Here is a 24,038-nt window from a genome sequence, read left to right as displayed (position 1 = left end):
CAAGCTTGGCAGAGTACAGGGTCAGCAGAAAAGAGAAAGACCCTCAACAAGGCGGACTGACACAGTGGCTGCAACAATGAGCTCAAGCATAACAACGATTGTAAGGATGGTGCAGGACTGGGCAGTGTTTCGTTCTGTTGTGCATAGGGTCGCTATGAGTCGGAACTGACTAGACGGCACCTAACAACGACAACAATATACACACATGTATATATACTAACAATAAAGATTCAAAATCTATCAAGCAGCAACAGAATTACAAAATTAATAGAGATAAATAGAAGAAAAATTAGTAATTGTAGTTGAAACTTTTAACATACGTCACTCAGAAATCATTAAAAAATAAATATCGAAGACACGATTAATACCATTAATATGCTCAAGTGACTAAATACATATAGAAATCTATACTCAACACATAGCAAATATACATCATATTCAAGCACCATAGAACATTTACAAAAATGGACCATTTAGGCTCAACAAATTCCAAAGAATCGTTATTATCATATAGACAATATTCTCCAACCATAAGGTTTTATTACATTGCAAATTAACATTTACATATGGTATAAATAAGTAGCCCTAGGGTCGCTATGAGGTGGAATCAACTCGACAGCAATGGCTTTTGGGTTAAAAAATCATGAGGAAAGTCAGGAAATACTTTGAACTACATGATAACGAAAGTACTGCCAACTTTCATAGGACACGGATAAAGGTGTATTTGAATGAAGATTTATAGCTTTAAATAAACATATCAGGAAACAGAAAAAGTTAAAAATACCTTATCTAAGAATTCAACTCATGTAATTAGAAAAAAAGCAACAGAGAAATTTCAGAGCAACAGAAGAGAAAGAAATAAGGAAGTAAGGCAGAAATCAAGAAAGAAAAGAGAGATGACTAACAAAACTAAAGACTGGTTCTTTGAAAAGATTAAAAATATAGACAGAGATTAAAAAATGCAAAAAGGAGAATATACAGAAATAACTAGACACAAAGACAGGAAACGCAGAAAAAGAAAATACAGAAGAAATAACTATAGACAATTTCAAAAGAACAATTTCTACTGATGATTAAAAAAAAACGTACAAAACCTCTTAGCAGACTTGAAATAAAAACTAACTTCTTTATGTTTCTACAGGTTATATACCAAAAACCTACTAAAAACATTATACTTAATGGAAAAACATCCCTTTAAAATCAGGAACAAGATTACCTTGTTGTCTTAGTTATACAGTGCTGCTATAACAGAAGTACCACAAATGGATGGCTTTAACAAAGAGAATTTTATTCTGTCACAGGTTAGTAGGCTGGAAGTCTGAATTCAGGGTGTCAACTCCAGGGGAAGGCATCCTCTATCAGCTCTGGAGGAAGGTCCTTGTCATCAATCTTCCCGTTCTAGAAACTTCTCCACACAGGAACCCCAGGTACAGCAGCTTCGCTCTGCTCCCAGCACTGCTTTCATGGTGGTATGAGGTCCCCAACTCTTTTCTCAGTGCTTCCTTTCCTTTTATCTCTTGTAAGTTAAAGGTGGTGCAAGCTACACCCCAGGGAAACTCCCTTTACTTTGGATCAGGGATGTGGCCTGAGCAAGGGTGTTACATCCCACTCTAATCCACTTTAACATAATCTAATCTTGCCTCATTAACCAAAAAAAAAAAAATTTTTTTTTTTTAATCTTGCCTCATTAACCACAGGCAGGGATTAGGATTTACAACACATAGGAAAATTTTATCAATCACAAAATGGAAGACAACCATACAATACTGGAATCAGGGCGTAACCAATTTGACACACAGTTTTGGGGGACAGAATTCAATCCATGACATTCCACCCTTTGGCCCCCCAAAATTCATGTTCTTGCCATATGTAAAACACATTCACCCCATCATATCATAGCAAAAGTCCTAAATCAACTCCAAATCCAAAATCCGAAAATTTCTCTTTATCTATGAAATCTAGAATATAAGTTATCTGCTTCCAAAGTACAATGGTAGAACAAACACAAGCTAGACATTTCCATTTCAAATGGGAGAAAATGGAGGAGAAGAAAGGGTAACAGGCACCAATCAAGTCAGCAGAACATATTACATTAGCCCTCAAGCCTTGAGATAATCCTTTGTTCTCTGAGACCATTTACACAATGGCTTGTCCTCCAGACTCTAGGTACTGGCCACAGTCCCTGGATGCTCAGTGGAGGCCCCACTGACCTGGGCTTCAGCTTCACCTTCCAGGCCCACTGGGACAGCTACTCTGCTCCCTTGGCTTTAGGCACATCATTCTCCTAATCCATCTAAGTGGCAACTCCACCCTTGGAAATACCAGAGGTCGTGGCCATACCTTTTGAGACTGATGCAGCTCGGCTTCCTGTGTTCCTTGTCTCTTCACCTTCTGCTTCCTGGTTCCCTGGCCTCTCAGCACCCCGATCCTCTCTGCCCATGTCTGCCCTGCCATGCCAAGTGTTCCAAAGCTCCGTAATTACACCAATAAGTGCCTGGAGGCACCTGACTCTGACGGTAAACGTTGGCTGGAAGGTACTTAGCTCTCTTGCTCCAAGCCTAGCTCCACCGATAAGTGCCCGGAGGCACTCCACTCCACTAGGAAGCCTGCTGTGCAAAGGCAATCAGCTCTCTTGCTTCTTGAGTCAACACCAGCACTGTCTGGCACTGGTCTCATCGTTCTGCTGCTGTCAGTTCTCTGCCGCTGCCATTTCTCTGCCACTGCCAGTCCACTACTGCCAGTCCTCTATCCATTCACAGTTTCAAAACTGCTTCCACATGTTAGGTATCTGTTAGAGCACCCAACTCCCGGTACCAAATGATGTCTTAGACACTTGCCAATCATCACTACTGTTTAATTTTGTCCTGGAGGTTCCCTATAATCTTCTATAAGGGAAAACATAAGAGGTATAAGAAAGTCTGAAAGAAGTACATGGAGACTCAAAACAAAGCACCTCAGGACTAGTATTATGAAAGGAAACCACTAAGCTACTACAAACTGTAGGATTCTAAAGTCTTTACCATTGTACTTTGCTATTTATCAGGAAGTCCCTCCTTCCTATCTCATTCAGTCTCTGTCCCTCACATCATTTTTTTCCTACAGTCGTGGAGAAAAATACTCCTTTGCCTCTTTGGGTTCTTCGACACTTGATGTACAGCAGGCCTAAGCATCTTCCCAAATCTCATTATTGGATATAACCATCCTTGGGCTACAAGGACACAAGTAGCAATATTCTTTAGAAATGTCACCTATGCTGCCTGACAAAAGCTTGAAAAAAGGGCCATTGTAATCTCTCTGGAATATCAGAGTAGGGCTTTAATGCAAAGTGACACCATAGGTCTCTGCAAATCAAAGTATCATCACATTCAGTCACTGCAGAATCAGATGGCTCTTGAAATCTTACTAACACAACCTGTTAATCTGCAAGGCCAGTTAGAAAGAGAGATCCCTAAAATTAAAGGAATAGTCCTGGTTCTCCACTCCACTGAGAAAGGAACAACCCTTTGACTGATGTAAGGGAGTGAGATGCAATGTAATTAAAAAGTTAGAGATTAGTTATTCTGGCAACATAATGTACTCTCCATGTATTTATTATGCTAGCTAGGCTTGCTCCTTATGTTTTATAAAACAACCTATTCATATCTTGAGAGACCAAAGGCTCACCAAGAAGTAGAGAAACAAAACCAAGAGTATAACCCTGAATGGGCATAAAGTTTCATGAATACACAGGTGTCAAAATGAGGATGATCCACAAAAAATATAAAGAGGAAAGCAACCTCCAACATGTACATTCTAAAAGTTAAAATCTCAACCAATAAAGGGATTTTCAGTGTTTCAATGCCTTGGACAAATACCAGAACTCCTTCATGGATCATATTTGACAAGAACCGTGTCCTCTTTCAAATGCACGTTATTATTCCCTTTTCTGAAGTAGCTGCCCACAGAATGTCACAGGGTCATATTTTCCCTACACAAGTATGAGACAAGGCAAGTTCTGAAAGGTGTCTTAGATTGTACTTACATTTAAAGAGTTTTGATGTAAGGAACTGGGATGTAGTACTACTAACCTGACTGCTCAGCACTCCCTCCCTTCCGCAATGCAGTCTTATAAAGGCAGTCTCACTTTAAAATTCAGAGTCTGTAGTCTTTTACTGGAAACAATAATCATATAAAGAATCATTTCTGCAAAAGTACTTCAGACCATGATCTCCCTAAATGCCTTCAAAAAAAAGTAAAACAAAAACAGTTGTTGTCAACTTAATTCAGGCTAATGGCGACCCCATGTGTGTCAGAGTAGAACTGTGCTCCATAGGGTCTTCAATAGCTGATTTTTCCAGATGTAAATTGCCAGGCTTTCCTTCTGAGGACCCTCAGCGTGGTCTTGAACCTCCAACCTGCCAGTTAGTGGCCAAGAGTGTAAGCCATTTGTACCACTCAGGGACTCCAGAGGCCTTCCTTAATACTTTGGTACTCCAATCATCCTCTTTTGAAGTCTAGTCTCTTTATCTTTGATTTTCTCTTTCAGTTAACTGTCAGGTCTTCACTTATCAATGGTTCTGGATATGATTTGAGAAGTTCTCCAACATCACTTTCACTGCTTCATAAAATATTGCATCATTTGTGAGATCTGCAGTTTTACTTCACAGTGGATGTGCACCACACTGTCCAATGCTTAGACAAACATGTAGACAAAGAAATGCGATTTAAGCAGGGTGAGATGTTTGAGTCAAGAATAACTTTAAAGTTGTTGGTTTATTAGTGGATAGTTTCATGTTATGACAACTTTAGTTTCCTTACCTCATACCTGTGGAAGGTTGGATCAAGCTAAAGTGTGAAAGAGTTATAGAATCAAGTAGAGAGCCGTCTAGGGAGGGTGACGTGAGGAAAGAAGTCCCTGAGGAAGTAAGAGCTAAACTGAACATTTAGTAGTTAAGTTAGCCAGCACAGTGAGCTAAGGGTTAGAATGTTTCAGGCAGGACACTGCGTGTAAAGGCCCAGAGGCAAAAGACTAATCTCTTGTAATAGCCTCCAGCATGCCTCTCTCCAGCCACTTTTCACTCCTCTAACCCATTCTCTTTACTGCGCCGAGGTCATGTCTAAAACACAAATTAAGCAATGTTATTCCTGCTCAAAATGCTTTCATGGCTTCCCACTGTATGCAGGATAAAAAAAACAAAATCTGAACAATCTCCTAGGCCCTGCATCGCCAGGCCCCTCCCAATTACAGCATCATTCCATGCCAGTCTTTCTCCCCTCTTTCAGTTTCTGTCACACAAGCCTTCTTTGGGTTTTTCCAAAAGCTCCTTCCAGGCTTTCCCTCAAGCTGTTCAACCTACATGTTATAATATTCTTACTCTCACCTCCTTTAATTAATCCCTATTCATCCTTCCCATCTCAGCTGATTAAATCAATCAGCTTCTTGCCCTGCACTTCTTCATAACACTTCTAACCGTAATTAAATTATCCAGTTACTTAGTGCATCTCCTCAAGTAGACTACAGGAACCTTACATGTTTTCATATATCCCCAGGGTCTAGCCTTTTGTCTAACCCGCATTTGCTGAATGAGGAGCAGTGGTTCTTCTGGCAAACTGAAATGAGTTTTGTGTGACTGGAGTTGTGAAGCATTTGCCAAACACTTTCCTAAAACCTGGTTTTCAGTGGCCTTTGGTGGGACTATAAAGCTAATAAGATAGGACCCTAACAACCGAAGACTGCCCTGACCGGGAGCACAACACAGAACCCCTGAGGGAGCAGGACATCAGTGGGATGCAGACCCCAAATTATAAAAAGACCAGACTTAATGGCCTGACTCAGACTAGAGGAATCCCGGCGGTTATGGTCCCCAAACCTTCTGTTGGCTCAGGACAGGAACCATTCCCGAAGACAACTCATCAGACGTGGAAGGGGCTGGACAATGGGTTGGAGAGAGATGCTGAAGAGTGAGCTACTTGTATCAGATAGACACTTGAGACTGTGTTGGCATCTCCTGTCTGGAGGGTAGATAGGAGGGTAGAGGTGGTTAGAAACTGGCAAAACTGTCACGAAAGGAGAGACTGGAAGGGCTGACTCATTAGGGGGAGAGTAAGTGGGAGTACGGAGTAAGGTGTATATAAGCTTATATGTGACAGACTGACTTGATTTGTAAACGTTCACTTCAAGCTCAATAAAAATCATTTAAAAAAAAAAAGATAGGACCCTAGGTGCAGAGTAACAAGCCTTGAGCCTGACCTTGCCTCCTTCAGGTAGCCTGTGCACACAGGCTGCAATGTCTGAGAGAAAAAGCCCCTGTCCTTACCTTTCATGATTTTGCAAACTGGTACCCCTATCTGAGGTCCTCACATTCCTAGCCCAGCATTGGCCAGAACTCCCCATTGCTGTCGAGTTGATTCAGACTCATAGCAGCCTTCTAGGACAGAGTAGAGCTGCCCCACAAGGCTTCCAAGGCTGTAATATTTACGGAAGCAGACTGCCATTTATCTTTTTTCCCACCCAATGGCTGGTGGATTGGAACCACCAACCTTTCAGTTAGCAGCTGAACACTTAACCACTGTGCCAGCCAGGCTCGCTACTGACCAGAACAGGGGGATGGAAACTCAAGGCCCAGGCCCAGCACTGCCATGAAATCACAGAAGACTCACTCCCCTGTTCGCAGTCCTCTGAGGTGACTAATTTCTGACATTCTCCATAAGACAGAAACCCTGGGAGTGTAGTGGTTAAGAGCTATGGCTGCTAATTAAAAGGTCAGCAGTTCGAATCCACCAGGTACTCCTTGGAAACCCTGTGGGGCAGTTCTACTCTGTGCTATAGGGTTGTTATGAGTCAGAACTGACTTGATTGCAATGGGTTTGGTTTTTTTTTTTTTGGTTCTCCATAAGACAACTCCAAGGAAGCATGCATTGCTCAGATGCCACTAGATGGCGCACCTCCTCTAATAACCTGAATGAGGGCATGCAGTCGGGAATTCAGCTGCCTAGTAGGTAGGTTCCCCAGAACCAGGAAAGAAAAGGAAGTTTGCCTTCAGGGCAGGTCAGACCCAGCAGCCCTAGGTATGGCTTTCCTAAAGAAAACCTCTTCCTTCCCAGACCTAACCAGAAAGATAAGACAAGCAAGCAGTGTGGATCCTCCAGTAGCTTTAATAACTCCCTTTCTGGGGATATCAGAACCTCATAGCAGGTGAGGTGGAAGGCACGCCAGAGAGCTGTGGCCTCAGTATGGGTCATTAAAAGGGTACAGAGGGTGCCCCGCATCTCTTGGGACCCGCTTCCCATCCACCTGAAAAAAGAGATGGACATATGACTCCATTAGCAGGAGCTGACATTACAAAGAATCAGGGTACCTCCCCCAAAGCTTGCCGAACAGCCTCACTTACCCTACATCACTATGCCACATGGCAGTGATTGGGCCCCTGGCCTCAGAGAATGCCATGGCATTAGAAGCATTACAGCACCAAACCCACAGTATAGCCAACAGTCTCAGCTGAGATTAAGTGCTAGGGAACTGTTTATTTCCCTGTGTACAGCAGGCTCCAACCCACCCAGACCCCCCTAACAAGGTCAAGAATACCTTGTGGGTTCCCCTCACTGATACCATTTACTTAGAACCTACCATGTGTCAGGAACTGGGCTCACATTACAGATAAGAAGCTGAAACTTAGGGAAGTTAAATAACTTGTTATAGGTTACAAGATATTAAGAGGCAGGACTGGGACTCCCAGGGAATGCTTCTTATCCCTGAGCTGTACTACTTCTTGGAGCTCAATAAACTGGAAAGAGACCCTTGTGTCCTGGACAGCAATGCCCCACTACCACCACTAACATTCTGTCCTTCCCCTGAGCAACAGCCTGAGGCCAGACCCGGGGCAGAATCTTACCCACATCTCATGTTCCCTAACTCTGGGGGTTGATAAATCCTCACCGTAAGCATGGGCACAATGTATCGCCAATTTTTGTTCAAACCATCTAACTGTTTCATCTCTTCTGGGCTGAAGGTGAAGTCAAACACCTGGGGGTGAAAGGAGGGGTAGAGGGGGTCACTAAAGCCAGTCTTGTAAATAGAAGCTGGGGTTCCAAAGAACTGCCTTCATAGCCAGAGAGTTGGGACCAGACTGTGACCCAAAAAGCTAAAGGAGGCAGGACCATCACATACCTGAATGTTCTGAAGGATTCGGGAAGGAGTTATACTCTTGGGAATGGACACCACTTTCCTCTGGACCTGCCATCTAAGGCGGGGGATTGAGGTAGATGAGGAACAGTTGTTAGTGTTTCTGAGCACTGTTTCATCCTCCACGCTGCCTTCTCTGAGCTCCTGGAGCCCCTGAGGCCCACCAGAACAGGCAACATGCCTCACAGTGCCCTCCACCCAGATCACACTGCAAGCTCCTAGGGAACCCTTCAACCCTTGCCTTCCAAACCCAGGGTCCCTTGTCCCCACAGACTCCCTTTCCCCAACACTGCACGTACCTGAGCAAGACCTGAGCTGGAGACCGGCCATACTTTTCAGCCAGTGCCAGGACCACTGGATCCTCAAGCAGGACAGGCTCATCAGGATCCCGCCAAGCACGATCAGAGGAGCCCAGAGGGCTATAAGCAGTCACCTCCAGACCACGTGCATGGCAGTGAGCAATCAGCTCCTTCTGAGCCAGGTATGGGTGGCATTCCACCTGAGCCAGAAAACAGCTCATCACCAAAAGTGGCCACACCCAGCTTGTCCAGCCCCGCTCACACATGCATGTCCTGACCAACCCCGCTTTGCTGATGCTCCCCTCTTCCTCAGCCCGCTTTTCCCGTTCTCTTCGCCACCGGTGACGTCATTCTCTCCCAGGGATTGAATACCCACTTTTATGCTGAGGACTTGCACACTCTGACAACTTCCAGCCATTTCCACTTATTAGGGGCATCACTTGCTCACTCATGCTCTGTGCATACATCCTAAACAGCTGGTATGCTTGCCACGCTCACCTGCAGGACAGCTGGACGCACAGAGGCCACACTGAGCACATCGTCGATCTGCCGGCTGTTGAAGTTGGACAGGCCCAGTGCCCGCACCAGCCCCTTGGCCACCAGTGTCTCTAGAGCCTTCCAGGTCTCCTTGTAGTGGGTGGGGTCATAGCGTATCGTCCCATCCGCATTCTTAGGGAAGGGGTTGTCTCCCTGCCTGAGTGTGGAACAGCCCCGAGTGTGGGCATAAATCCCAGGCTCCTGCCCTATCTGCCCATCCAGCTACTCTGTGCCATGCCCCAACTCCAAAGAGGCCAAAGAAACAGTGTTTTTATACCAGTCCAGATCATGACTCAGGTGTTAATTCCACATGGAATGCCCATTCCCCCTTCTTTTCTTCCTAGACCCAGATAACATCTCCTCTGGGAAGTCTTCCTTAGCTCCTTCCTCCTCAGGGACTTACATGCTCTTCCAGCCTACTTCCAGCATAAGATGCAGTACTGACAGTAGGCTCCTGTCACACCCTCTGCTGGCACTTGTTTGTTACTGCAACCTAGGACTTAGCTCAAAAGAAGAGTCAGTATATATTTCCCAAATGAACAAAGGGAGTAGGAGGGACCGACCACCCATGCACGCGCCAGGATACATGCCACATTAAGCCACATTCCTTTTTCTGTAGCTAAATTCCTGGCTAAAAGGCTCAGAGATCCCATAGCAAGCTCCAGAACTTACTTCCCAGATGAGTGTTCCTATCCTGCTCTGCCAACTGGGACTTAAGACAAATTTTTAACACTACCCAACCCAGATCCCCCGCCTCCCCAGATAAAAAAAGACCCTGGCAAAAGCTCACTCAAAGGCATAAGGCCAGTGCATCAGGTACAGGTCCAAATACTCCAGCTGGAGATCGGCCAGGGTCTTCCGGAGGGCAGGTTCCACATCCTCAGGGTGGTGTTTGGTGTTCCACAGCTTAGATGTCACAAACAGATGCTCCCGTAACACCTCCTGGTACAGGGGGCAAGGACCATAGAGAGAAGGCCACGGGCATCCAGTCTCACCCAACCTCACCTCTGGGGGAGAAACTAAAAGGATTCTAGTACTGGTGTCCCTCTACCCTCGAGCACCAGGCTCTGAACTCTCCCATCCCACTCCTCTGTAGCCCTAGTTCTCACCTTGCCTGGTCCCACGTTCTCCTTCAGGGCCTCTCCAATCTCAGCCTCATTGCCATAGATAGCAGCACAGTCAATGTGGCGGTAGCCAACTCTCAAGGCATACTTAATAGCTTCTTTCACCTGTCAGGTAAAAGAAGCAAAGGTTTTAGCTCTGTTGGTCTCATCCAGAAATTGCCCTACTCCCAACATTTCAAGGGTTACTGATAGAAAGACAGGAATATACCAGGGCCATCCATGCGGTGGAGATGAGAAGATGGAAGACGGCTGTAGTCTAGAGGACCAGAAGCTTCTTCAGAGGACCCAAATCCTTTGTGCTGCCCTCATCCCACCAGCCTCCAAGCTCCCTTCCTACTCATTATCTCAGCACAGCCCAGCAAAAAACTAACCCACGTGTTCCCAGGATCTAACATAAAGAAGGATTTGGTAAATATTTTTGAATTAAAAGATAGATGGAAAAATAGAAGTACAGGTCATAGAGACAGCTCTCCAACCCTGAGGAGCTGGTTAGGGAACATGACACATTCCTAGGCCAAGGCTACACAGGAAAAGGCCCTTGGGGAGTCATGTAGGCAGAGTGAGCTCTGGAGGCTCAGGGCCAGCAGGAGATGACAGGGAAAATACCAAGGAAGGTGAAAAAGTTGAGCCCAGAGTCCCTAGGTGGGAGAGAAGAAAGCAGCCATCGAGTAGAAGGATAGGTAAGTCAATCTGCTAAAAACTAGACTAGAAACATGGAAGTACCCAAGGTATCAAGCCCTTGCCACAAAGCACTCAAAACTCTTCCTGTGAGTGCCTGGCTTCGCATTCAAGATCCCCAGCTAGGTGTGGTTACCCACACTCCTGACCTTACTCCTGCTATTCTATAACCCTGACTTTGGCCTTGCTTCTGTGTCCATGACCTAAGTCAAGGGCCCATACTCTGCATTGACCTAGCTCCTGGACTTGTCCCCAGGATGTATAGAATGCCTGCCCAGATCAACAGGACCTTGGCTCCAGGGTCCTAGACAGCTGTAGGAAGGAAAGCAAAGGGAAAATGGCAGAGATCACCCAACCGCAACATAAACACCGGACTAAATCCCAGACAGAGGCCACTGTTCTCCCTGCTGGAGTCCCTCCCAAACTTGATCCCCAAACTTCTCTAGAGTCTGACTCAGGTTTCCAAGAAACATGGAAAAACCCTGGGGAGATCCCCTACCCCAGGTGCTATGTCAACCCTAGGAAAGCAGGTCTCCATCCCTAGGCTCCCCCGGGCTGTGACGGTCTACACCAGAGGTTAATAAACTATGGCAGCTGCCTTTTCTGTTTGTTTTTTTCTTTTTTAAAGTTTTTTAACTAAGAATGGTTTTTACATTTTTAAATGGTTACTTATTAAATGGTTATATAAGTGCCTACATAACAGCCTCCATTTTGCCTCTTGTCCAGCAAAGCCTAAAATATTAACTCTCTGGTCCTTTACGAAAAAGCATGCTGATCCTTGGTCTACATAGCTGACCTAGTTATTCTTCAAACCCTGACACCTGCTCTGTGCCCAGCTATATGTGAACTCTAGGGAGAGACCCAGCCCCCAAAATCCGGGTGTGGGAGAAAAGACATGACCACAGCACAGAGTGATAAGGCAGAGGGGACTTAGGGAGTGCTGTGAATGAGAAGTGATACAGGGAAGTCAACTCCCCCAATGCCAGAAACAACAAAGGTTGCTGTCACTGCTGTGGACAGTCACACATGTAAATGTGCATCCACATGTGGGCCCCACATCTGCCATGGCACACAGTACAGATCCAGTTAGAAAAATGATTCCTTTCCTACACCCTTGGCCCTACTGGGGCTCTCAGCCCCTCTTCTGAGTAAGCTCAGAAGGTGAAGGCAGCTGGGGGAGCCAAGGACCCACTGCTGGTGCCTTCTTGCCTTACCTCTCCCTCCCCACTGCCCTCCAGGCCCATCCCTACAAAAAGTGGAATATGAGGTGGGGGGCTGTCAGGGAAAACCCAGTGTCCTAAATTCTGCCTTTTCTGTGACAGAGGCTCAAGAAGCTCCCCTCTTCTTCTTCCATCCCTCACCTGGCCAGGCTCACTCTTCCAGGTGCCCAGTCCAATGAGAGGCATCTTCTGCCCAGTATGCAGGAGGACATGGGAAGTCATCATTGCCTCCTGAAACAAAGATGGGAAGAGAATGGTGTGGGAGTCAGTGCTGTAGCTTGGGAGCTCAGCCACCTACTTGTCAAGACCTGTGCCAAACATTGGTGAGTGATGGATGGGGAAAGGGGGAGCAAAGGTGGTGGTAAAACAAATATGTAAATGTATGTATGTTCCTATAGGCAGAAGCAACTGAGACAGGGTACCCAGAACCAAAGTCAGCAATTCCTGAATAAATACTAACCAGACAACCAGCCTGGCTTAGCTGCCCTTCCTTCTAAAGGTCTGTGTTAAAGAGCTCCAATATCTAACAGCAAAGATGAGGTGTACACTCAGAAGTATCCAACCTTGACTAAATAAGGTTTCAAGCCAGTTTAAGCAGGTAAAAGCCAATGTGAGATAAAGCAAGACCAGGTAACAGAATAGGCCCAGGAAGAGGTCACTTCTCTTGAGGGTGATATGAACGTTCCCAGGAGGTTGTGAGAATGACAGAGACTCCCTTTCACAGAGGTCTGATCACCCATGCTGGTAGGCCTGAGTGGGCTCCCACAAAGCAACTGTTATCATTTTTCAGATGAGAAAATGGAAGCTTAGAGAGGTGAAATTATTTGCCCCAAATTAACAGCTAAGTACTGGTAGAGCCAAGGACCCAAAGAGTTAATGGGAAAAGGCACAAATAAGTCAGGTAAGCACAAACCTATAAAAACACACGTTCTAAGCCTGTAAATATGGTGGCATCAGACTTCCTCATTTAACTTCACAAGAGGGAGGAGAATCAAGATCAACATCAGCAAAATCTGATTCCTATGAACTACAGATCAGACATACCCTCCTCTCACTAACCTTTTTACCAATTCTGACACCAGCCATCCCTTCCACAGCACTCTCTACTTCTCTGCCGGATTTGATAATCAGTTGCAATGGCCACACAGACTCACATAATACTCACAGCTACGGGGTTTATTAGGGAAGTGACAGATACAACTTAGAATATAGTTCCTTGATCAGGATAGCTGCTTCTCTGGTCTCGCCCACAGGCAGGCCTCTACCGCTGAGCCCTGCTTGGGCCTGGGCCCTCGCACTTGGCCCCCTGAAGACAGGCTCCTCTTAGACGCTTCCTCCCCCGAGCATAGGCTCCTTTCAGCCTGTCCTCTATCCTGCTCAGGCAAGTGTTACAAAGCTCCTTAGCTCCACCAATAAGTGCCTGGAGGCACCCCACTCCACCAGGAAGCCTCCTGCCTGGAGAAGCTCAGCTCTCTCTCCCCTGTGGATCAACACACCCACTGTAGACACCCTGTTCTGGGGGCCTAGAACCCCACTGGGCCATCTTGTGCCAGTGTCCTGGTTCTGCTGCTGCTGCTGTTTCTCTGCTGCACTTGCCACGACCTCTATTTTCTCACACCATCTCCAGCGTTACAGCTCTCTCCATCTCCTGGGCATAGGAGGTTCTCAACGCAGGGATCCTGGGTCTAAAGATATGCTCAGCTCTTGGGTCTTTTTTCCTCATGGTAGTGAGGTCTCCTCTCTGCTCTGGGACTGGCTCTCTTTTTAAGCCTAGCAAATGCCAAAACTGACCCATCTACTCATTAGGGTTGCATACACCTTATTTGCATGGTCACACCACCCACAAGGGTTCTGTGGTGTGATGGATCACTTTTGTGTGGCCTTTCTAGCCATGATCTCGTAACTCCCACCCAAGTGATTGGGTAGGACTGTGCAGATATGGTAATTGCGGCCCACCAAAGGGATTGGTCAGTTTTGCCATTCTGCTGGGTTTGAAATGAGCCACCCCAGAGGCGGGAAAGAGAAGAAACGGCACATCACCACCAAAGAAGAACAGCCAGGAGACAGTATATCTTTTGGACCCAGGATCCCCGTGCTGAGAAGCTTCTGGAAGCAGGAGACCGAGAGAGTAGGAGAGCAAGTGTAACCCTGAAGACGGTGAGAAGTGGTGGCAGGAGAGACCCAGTAGCAGAGACCCTGCAGCAGGAAATAACACAGTAGGCTTCCCGGCCCCCAGAGAGAGAAAGCTGAGTGCCTCTGGGCAGAGGCCCAGGGCCAGGGAGAGCTGTGCTTGTGTGCCTGGCTGTGAAGTGGCTGCCCCGGTGGAAGAACTGTATTCTTATGTGTTCCTGAGCCTGAATTGTAATCTGTTATTTCCCTAATAAACCCCATATCTGTGAGTATGGTCTGTGATTTCTGTGTGGCCAGTGCAATGAATTATTGAAACCAGTAGAGAGTGAAGAGGGATGGTTGGTGTCAGAATCGGTACAGATGGTGGAGAAAGGAGGCATATCTGACCCCCACCTCATAGGAATCAGCCTTGGGCTGTTGTTCTTGATTCTCCTTCCCGCTTGTGAAGTTAGAGAAGGTCAGATACCATCCCCACGCCATTTTTACAGGTTCCATGCAACTTATTTGCATTGTTATCAAGCTGTCCAATTTCCTTGGTGGGCCATGAGCACCTTATTTGCATAGTCCCACCCAATGATTTTGTAAGACACACAAGACCATGCATGGCTAGAAGGGCCATATTATGTAAATCACTGCACCGCAAAGTCTCACAACAGGCCTGTGTACGATGTGCTACAGAAAAGGAAGAGAATCTTACAGGGTAAGGACCAGGGCATAGTGCCATTGGCTTTTTTTTTTTCCCCCTTCTCTGAAATGACTATTGTGATTCTCTAGTACTTGCACAAGAGAACTCTTAGATAAAAATATAATTTTTTTAATAATATCGTATTGTGTTTTAGGTGAAAGTTTACACAGCAAATCACGTTCCCCTTGAAAAAATTTTGTAGATTGTTCCATGACCTAAGTTACAATTCTTACAGTGTGTCGGCATTCTCAGTATTTGCATTCTTTTTGTTTTGTTTCCATTGATCTAGCTTCCCTTCCACTCCTAGCCTTCTCACCTTTGCTTTTGGGTGAGTGTTCACCATTTGATCTCTTACAGGTGATTGTTTAAGGAAGCACATTACTCACAGGTGATACTGCTTATTTTATAAGCCAATCTATTATTTGGCTGAAAGGTGACCTCCAGGATCAGCTTCAGTGCCTAGTTCAAAGAGTATCTTAGGGGAATAGTCTTGGAGGTTCCTCTAGTTTCTGTTGGTCTAGCAGGTTGGGCCTTTTTTTAGGAATTTGAGTTTTGTTCTACATTTTTCTTCCATTCTCTCTGGGACCTTCCAATGTATTCCAGGTGAAAAGGGTCAGTAGTGGTAGCCGGGCAACATCTAGTTCTTCTGGTCTAAGGTTAGAAGGGGCCTTGGTTCCTGTGGGCTATTAGTCCCGTAGATTAATTTCTTCCTTGAGCCTTTGATTTCCTTCGTTTTCTTTTGCTCCACACAAGTAGAGACCAATAGCTGTATCTTAGGTGGCCATTTGTAGGCCTGCTTGGTAAGGTGCTACTCACCAACTTAGGATATAGAACATTATATCTTTGTGAACTGTGTTATGCCAGTTGACTACACTGTCCCCTGAGACTATGCTCCCAAGACTTTCAACCCAGTGAAAGAATCCTGAGTAATGTGGATATGTCTATCAAGCCTCTGTAACTCCATATCCTACATGATTTGTTATATATGCAGCACATAAAAATATGTACATACATATGCCTCCAGAAACACCCATATATGCACAAGCATTTACTCATATATGCCTTTCATTACACATAGGTGCATCCATGTTTACCTACGTAACCACACACAACCCTGACGCACACCTTTCCTGACTTTAAACTATGCAGTATCACCTTGTTCTATTCAAACAACTGCCTCTTGATCTATGTACAGGTTCCTCATGAGCACAATTAACTGTTCTGGAATTCTCATTCTTTGCAATGTTATCCATAATTTGTTATGATCCACATGGTGGAATGCCTTTACACAGCCAATAAAACACAAGTAAACATCCTTCTGGTATTCTCCACTTTCAGCCAGGATCCATCTGACATCAGCAATGACATCCCTGGTTCCACGTCCTCTTATGAATCCCGCTTGAATTTCTGGCAGTTCCCCGTCGATACACTGCTGCGGCCACTTTTGAATGATCTTCAGCAAAATTTTACTTCCATGTGGTATTAATGATATTGTTCAATGATTTTCACATTTGGTTGGATCATGTTTCTTGGGAACAGACATAAATTTGGATCTCTTCCAGTCGGTTGGCCAGGTAGTTGTCTTCCAAATTTCTTGGCATAGATGAGTGAGCACTTCCAGCACTGCATCCCTTGGTTGAAACATCTCAATTGGTATTCTGTCAGCTCATGGATCCTTGTTCTTCGCCAATGCCTTTGGTGCAGCTTAGACCTCTTCCTTCACTACCATCAGTTTCTCATCATATGCTGCCTCCTGAAATGGATGAACATTGACCAATTCTTTTTGGTACAGTGACTCTGTGTATTCATTCCATATTCTTTTGATAGTTCCTGCATCGTATAATATTTTCCCTGTAGATCCTTCAATATTGCAACTCGAGGCTTAAATTTTTTCTTTGGTTCTTTCAGCTTGAGAAATGCCAAGCATGTTCTTCCTTTTTGGTTTTCTATCTACAGGTCTTTGCACGTGTCATTATAATACTATACTTTGTCTTCTCAAGCCACCCTTTGAAATCTTCTGTTCAGTTCTTTTACTTCATCATTTTTTCTATTCACTTTAGCTACTTGATGTTCAAGTGCAAGTTTCAAAGTTTCTTCTGGCACCCATTTTGGTCCTTTCTTTCCTGTCTTATATGAGAAGAATGGGGCATCAGGATTGGAGAAAGACTCATTAACAACCTGTGTTATGCAGATGACATAATCTTGTTTGCTGAAAGTGAAGAGGACTTGAAGCACTTACTAATGAAGATCAAAGACCACAGCCTTCAGTATGGATTACACCTCAACATAAAGAAAACAAAAAGCCTCACAACTGGACCAATAAGCAATATCATGATAAATGGAGAAAAGACTGAAGTTGTCAAGGATTTCATTTTACTTGCATCCACAATCAACCATGAAAGCAGCAGTTGAGAAACCAAAAGGCGCATTGCCTTGGGCAAATCAGCTGCAAAAGAACTCTTTAAAGTGTTGACAAGCAAAGATGTCACCTTGAGAACTAAAGCACACCTGACCAATGCCATCTTGTTTTCAATCACCTCATATGCATGCAAAGGCTGGACAATGAATAAGGAAGACCGAAGAAGTATTGAGGCCTTTGAACTGTGGTATTGGTGAAGAACACTGAATGTGCCACAGACTGCCAAAGAATGAACAAACCTGCCTTGTAAGAATTACAACCAGAATGCTCCTTAGAAGCAAGGATGGCAAGACTACGTTGCACATACTTTGGACATGTTATCAGGAGGGATAGGTCCCTGGAGAAGGACATCATGCTTGGTAAACTACAGGGTCAGCGAAAAAGAGGAAGGTCCTCAATGAGATGGATTGACACAGTGGCTGCAAAAATAGGCTCAAGCATAACAGCATTTGTGAGTATGGCGCAGGACCAGGCAGCGTTTCACTCTGTTGTGCATAGGGTTGCTATGAGTTGGAGCCGACTTGATGGCACCTAGCAACAACAACCGCCACACACGTTTTTTGGTTGTCTTTACAGTTGTTGCAAAACTGTATATGTTGTACATTTACCGAAACTGACCCTTTTTATCGTGTACTTCTTAGTGTCTTTATTTACCTTGGTCAAGATGTGACGACTTCACCCATATTTTGTCTTGCCTTTCCCATCACCAAAAGTAATACGCGTCTACTACCTAGAATGATTTCCCCTCCCTCTTCCTCCTTTGTGTGTATCTATTCTTTGTGTGTGTATGTGCTTTAAGCAAAAGTTTACAAATCAAGTCAGTCTCTCCTAGAAAAATTTATATACACCTCGCTATGTACTCCTTCCTACTCTCCCCCTAATGTGACAGCCCACTCCTCTCCACCCTGTATTCCCCGTGTCCAGTCAACCAGCTCCTGTCCCCCTCTGCCTTCTCATCTCGCCTCCAGACAGGGGCTGCCCACATAGTCTCATGTGTCTACTTAAGCCAAGAAGCTCACTCCTCTCCAGTATCTTTTTCTGTTTTATAGTCCAGTCCAATCCCTGTCTAAAGTGTTGGCTTCGGGAATGGTTCCAGTCTTGGGCTAACAAAGGATCCGGGGGCCATGACCTCCAGGGTCCCTCTAGTCTCAGTCAAACCATTAAGCCTGGTCTTTTTATGAGAATTTGAGCTCTGCATCCTACTCTTCTCCTGCTCCATCAGGGATTCTCTGTTGTGTCCCCTGTCAGGGCAGTTATCAGTGGTAGCCAGGCACCGCCTAGTTCTTTCAGTCTCAGGCTGATGCAGTCTCTAGTTTATGTGGCCCTTTCTGTCTCTTGGGCTCATATTTACCTTATGTCTTGGTGTTCTTCATTCTCCTTTGCTCCAGGTGGGTTGAGACCAATTGATGCATCTTAGATGGCCGCTTGCTAGGGTTTAAGACCCCAGATGCCACTCACCAAAGTAGGACCCAGAACGTTTTCTTAATACATTTTGTTATGCCAACTGACTTAGACGTTCCCTGAAACCATGGTCACCAGACCCCTAACTCTGCTACTCTGGCTCTCGAAGGGTTTGGTTGTATTCACAAAACTTCTTAGCTTATGGTTTAGTCCAGTTGTGCTGACCTCTCCTGTATTGTATGTTGTTTTCCCCTTCACCTAAAATAGTTCTTGTCTACTATCTAATTAGTGAATACCCCCTCCCTCCCTCCCCACCCTCATAACCACCAAAGAATATTTTCGTCTGTGTTTTAAACTATTTCTTGAGTTCTTATAATAGTGGTCTCATACAATATTTGTCCTTTCGCAACTGACTAATTTCACTCAGCATAATGCCTTCCACATTCCTCCATGTTATATTCACGGATTCATCATTGTTCTTAATCATTGCATTGGTATTCCATTATGTGAATATACCATAATTTACTTATTCATTCCTCCAATCATGGGCACCTTGGTTGCTTCCATCTTTTTGCTATTATATACAGTGCTGCAGTGAACATGGGTGTGCATATATCTGTTCGTGTGAAGGCTCTTATTTCTCTAGGACATATTCCAAGGAGTAGGATTGCTGGATCATAAGGTATTTCTATCTCTAGCATTTTGAGGACGTGCCATACCGTCTTCAACAGTGGTTGTATCATTTTGCAATCCCACCATCAATGCAGGAGAGTTCCAATTGCCCTACAACCTCAGCAGCAATTTGTTGCTTTCCGGGTTTTTGTTTTTTTTTTAAATCATTGCCATTTTTGCAGGAATGAGATGGTATCCCATTGTAGTTTTGATTTATATCTCTCTAATGGCTAACGATCTCGTGCCTCTTTTCATGTATTTGTTGGCCGCCCGAATGTCCTTTTTTATGACACTGGCTTTGAGAATGAGCTGGACTTTCCCAAGGGTCAAGGGGGAAATCTTCCCAGGAAGTGGGAACTAGACACAGGACTTCTACGCAGCAGAAAAATAGTGAATTATATGCAAGAAAATTATCAACTGAACAAAGCAGGTAGGTGGCTGGAGAAACCCCTCTGGAGAGCTTTGAATGTTAGAAGTCTCTAAATGCACTAGAATACTCATTCCTTCGGCAAATGTTGAAATGTTCTAAACCTTGTGCTAGACCCTAGAGACACACATATTCAAATAGGGTCCCTGCCCTCTTGAAATTTACAAGCTTGTAAATCAGTATAACTTGATAAAAGTTATGACTGAAATCTATGCAAGTGCTGTAGGAAAAGAGTGACCAAGTGACAATGGCTTCTTGGAGGTGATACCTTAATTAAGTATTAAAGGATGAATGAGCAGGAGCTATATAAATGAAATGGAAAGAAGAGGAAACACTCACCCTAAGAGATAATAAAAATAGGATAGTAAAAACCTTTTACCTTGATCTCATCAGTACTGTAAATATCACTTTCCTGGGATTGATTTCATTGTCAAAATACCTTCATAAATATAACCTTTGTTTCCAAATTCTTAAAGGGCATCAAGGGTATTATGATTCAGCAGGGAACAAAACATGTTGTGAGCATAACCAATACACTAATTGTCTTTCCTAACACTTCTGACCCAGGAAGAATTTTATAGTCTAGTATAACCTGGTTATGAAAGCTACTCTTTTCTGCTAAAAAGCATACAAATAACAAACAAATAAACCTGATCAATGTGAAGAGCAAACCACAGATAGCTGAGGACAACACTCTTTGTAACCAAACTTCCCAGGGACACAAACTTCCCAGAGATCATGCAATCATACCTGGGCTTCAGAGAAGAAACTAGCCTGCCTACTGGCAGCAGGGCATATGGCTAGTTTTCTGAGCTTCGTCCCCAAACAAGTGACCTGTTGGCCTCTTCCAGATTTCCAGCACACACCAGAGGGCTTTGAAATTACACCTGGGGTAAGAGCTTAAACAAAAATCCCACCTGGGGAAAAAGGAAGAAGAAACTTGATGCCTGCTTCTCCCCTTCTTTTGCTGGTAAAACTGAAAACCAAAAGAGCTGGAGTGTGGGAAGCAGGGCCTACAGAGGTAGAAAGACCTAACAAAGATCTACAAAGAACAACAGCTCCAGAGATGGGAGTGGAAGGGCCACAGTGGAAGAAAATGTTCTTTTGCTCTGTCAGCTTGTGGCTTCCTCTTTTTCTGCCTGAGGCAGCAGCTTTTCAGTCCAGTCCTGCATTAACAGACTCCAGGCTCTGAGCTTGTCAGGACACAGCCTAACTGGACTTCTAGCAGCACTCCGTTTTCGAAATGCTTAGGTTATCTTGGGAGAAGTCCTGGATATAAGAGAGAGAACCTGGGCTTATGTAGGGAGAGGAGGGGAAAAGGGTAGTATTAGAACTTAGGTTTTATTACTCACTACTCAGGTCCTAGGTTTTTTTTTCTGTGGGGCTCATTTTTCCCTTCAGAGTGAAGGGCTCTATATTTGCTGCCTGGATGCAGGGAACTTGGAGACACAGGAAAAAGGAGTAGCATTTACATACATTTTCCCTGGCTGCCCTGGTCTTTCTTCTGCCTCCCATAAAAGTTGTTGTCCCTCAGGGTCCTGTCCTCTAATCCTCTTCTCACTCCCCAACAGAGTTCACATCTTCATTTATCACCTAAGCACTGATTCCTCCCACCCCAGTCCCATATAGTCAACTCTCCCTGGACATGGGCACCAGAATGTCCCTTAGGTACCAAACTACTCATCAAATCCAGCAGCAGAGTACAGAGGAACAATTTAGGCTCTGGGTTGCACAGACCTGGGTCTGAATCTCAGGTCCACTATACCTAAAGCACTGTGCACAGCGCCTGGCCCATGCTCTTCTTTCTGTATGTTCTGTCTCACCAGAGATTCAAGGCTCAGAATAACAAGTGCTAAAGCAAACGAGACAACATGCTCACAGTTTAATCTATGGGGACTTTAAAAAAAAAAAAGCCATCTAAAGAAAGTATTTGCAGTTTTTTTCAGGCATTTCTGAGTACTATCAGATCATGATTTTGATAAGTGATATCTTTTCCCATACTTACAAAGAAGTTGGCTTGGAAAAGTACCTTAAATATGTAATGGTAGCCCAGATTTGGTCTGTGTAGCTGGTTAAAAAATTTTGTTACTACTTCTAAATATAAAAAATGATAACGTTTGTTCTAAGCTCTACTGTAAGACTTAAGCCTGCAATACTACTACATGTACTTCTTGATGTATGTGAAAAAAAAAAATGTGAAAAGTATTTAAAAATACATACTTTCCAAATCTTTCTTCAATCTACCCATATCTACCTCCATTGCCACAGCCCTAGCTCCAACCACCATCACCCCTTACCTGGACCATGGTAATGGTTCATGGATCTGTTTCCAATGAGGCCCCTTCCCCAACAATTCATCCACCAAATCTGACCATCTGACTCCCAGGCTCAAACTCCTTCTGTAGTTCTCCCTTACCCTTAGGATAAAGTCCAGACTCCTCAGTAATACCCTTCATAACCTGGCCCCTGCCTTCCTCATTTCTCCATCTCCTCATCTCAGACTCCATGTTCCCGACCCTACAGAATCAGCTACCACTTGACTCCAGTCCTCTGCATACTTTCTGTCCCCAAGCCCACCCTTGCCTGCCTAACTGCTGCTCTTCCTTCAGATAGCTTCAGATTTCTGGCTCCTCCTATGTACTGGTGTCATTAGCATATTGCTGTATTTTTCTATTTACATAACAGTTTCCCCCACAAACCTGGGTACTCAGAAATCAGGGCCTGTCACCTGTCTGAACTCAAACCTATATAAAAAAAAACCTATATAGCCTGCCCATAAGCACACGCGCGCAAGTGCACATGCAGCACACAGTCAAATCGGCGGAGATACGACAGCTGGAGTTTGACCAGCCGGAGGGGTGTTTAAAGAAGCCACTGCCTCCATCACCTTCTTCCTTTACTTGGGATTCCTGGAAAGAATCTTCTCTGGAGAATCCAAAAGCACTTTAACATCATCAAGAAACCCCAGTGGTCCCAGACAGCACTGTATTGAGATTGCTCCTGTATTACAGATTAGGAAATTCAGACCTTGGGAAAAGTAACAGGCATGATCAGAGCTATCAAGACTCTCCTAAGTGAGAGCCCACTGTCCTAGGTATAGACAGGCTGAAGAGAAGAGTTAATTAACAGTAGCATCATTCGGTGAGGGTTCAGATCTGAGTTTCACTTTAACAGAGCTCTGGAGCAAGGTGCGGAAACAGAAAAAAAAGTCCCGTCTTTTTCCAGAACCAAGGCAGGTGCCTAATCAAGCGAATCATCCCCCTCCTGCCACTTCTGCAAAGCATCTCTGAACCGCCATGAAAAGTCAGAGCTCCTGGAAAAATCGTGGAGCTGAGCAAACAAAAAGATGGCAACTAAGACTGCACACATATGCGTGCTGGGCGCATTAAAGGCTTTATCTCATTTAATTCTTGCTACAGCTCTGATGAAGGAACTCTTTTTACCGCTGAGGAAACTGAGGCGCAGAGAAGCCGAAAACTTACCCAAGATACACAAATAAGAGGAGGCGCTCAAATCTGAAACCAATATGGCCCGCGCTCTTCGCTCTACCCCGCGGGTGGACACCTCTGTAGCCAAAGACTGAGGCCATCTCCCCGGGAAGGACGATGAGACAGTAACAGAAGATACTCACCTTGGCACGAGCAAGAACGTGAACCGAGTAGTGTGGTCTCAGCTCCGCACCCTGCTCAGGGTTCAAAGGGCCTCAAACCCCGGTTATGTTGTGATGCAAGGGAAGTCAGCCTGATCGAGGAGGCGGAGAGCCGACTCAAGCACCGCGGTAACGAGGAAACTCCTCCCCGAAGGAGGGTCTGAGGCCGGGAATACTGAGTCACGCACTGGGGTCCGACTCCGTCCCCCACGCCGGAGGAGGCGCTCGGGGTTGGACGCCAGAGCTGGAAGACTGCAGCACCCCTCCCCGGGGTGCTGGAGATCCGATTGGCCAGAACTCGGACACGCACTCCACAGCCAAAGTTTGAAGACCTTGCGGAGGAAAAAAAAAGACCGCGCGCCGCCGGCCACGTGGATGGCCCTAAGGGCGGGACAGGACCGCGCCTCTTGCTGACCCACAGTGCACCACGCGCCAAAGCCCCGCCACTCTATCCCGCGCGAGCTCGTTCTCTTCCGGTCGGAAGAAGGGAAGTCACAGCAGGCAGCTTGTGGGTTCTTCTGTTGTCAGGCACCCAGATTTACAAATCCGAACTCTCAATTCCTTCTCTTCCTTTGAGTCGGATTGATTGGGCTTCCAGAGTTCATCTAAGATGGCCCCGTTATTTGCTCAGGCAAA

The 24,038-nt window shown here is 45.1% G+C and overlaps 1 protein-coding gene across 1 annotated transcript; it reads right to left on the bottom strand.

Moving 5' to 3' along the window:
- Positions 1-1,205: 1,205 nt before the first annotated feature.
- LOC126073035 (aldo-keto reductase family 1 member A1) lies at positions 1,206-23,783 on the bottom strand. The gene is made up of 9 exons (XM_049879145.1): positions 23,385-23,783; positions 12,161-12,250; positions 10,107-10,226; positions 9,788-9,939; positions 8,959-9,154; positions 8,461-8,660; positions 8,147-8,219; positions 7,916-8,002; positions 1,206-7,273 (listed from the first exon to the last, which is right to left on the bottom strand). Exons 2-9 carry the CDS (start codon positions 12,242-12,244, stop codon positions 7,208-7,210), a joined length of 978 nt encoding a protein of 325 aa, XP_049735102.1. The 5' UTR covers positions 12,245-12,250; positions 23,385-23,783; the 3' UTR covers positions 1,206-7,207.
- Positions 23,784-24,038: the final 255 nt, after the last annotated feature.

This window comes from Elephas maximus, chromosome 3 (assembly GCF_024166365.1).
Source record: "Elephas maximus indicus isolate mEleMax1 chromosome 3, mEleMax1 primary haplotype, whole genome shotgun sequence".
Lineage (NCBI taxonomy): Eukaryota > Metazoa > Chordata > Mammalia > Proboscidea > Elephantidae > Elephas > Elephas maximus.
Note: the sequence above shows the minus strand (reverse complement) of the source record. Positions and strands in the feature narration are given on the sequence as shown.

Excerpts from the sequence above, each read along its gene's own strand:
- LOC126073035 (XM_049879145.1), bottom strand. The coding sequence starts at position 12,244 with ATGATGACTTCCCATGTCCTCCTGCATACTGGGCAGAAGATGCCTCTC. Across the intron at positions 8,661-8,958 it reads TGCGTCCAGCTGTCCTGCAG|GTGGAATGCCACCCATACCT; the intron begins GTGAGCGTGGCA and ends TTTCTGGCTCAG. Across the intron at positions 8,003-8,146 it reads GAATCCTTCAGAACATTCAG|GTGTTTGACTTCACCTTCAG; the intron begins GTATGTGATGGT and ends TTTCACCCCCAG.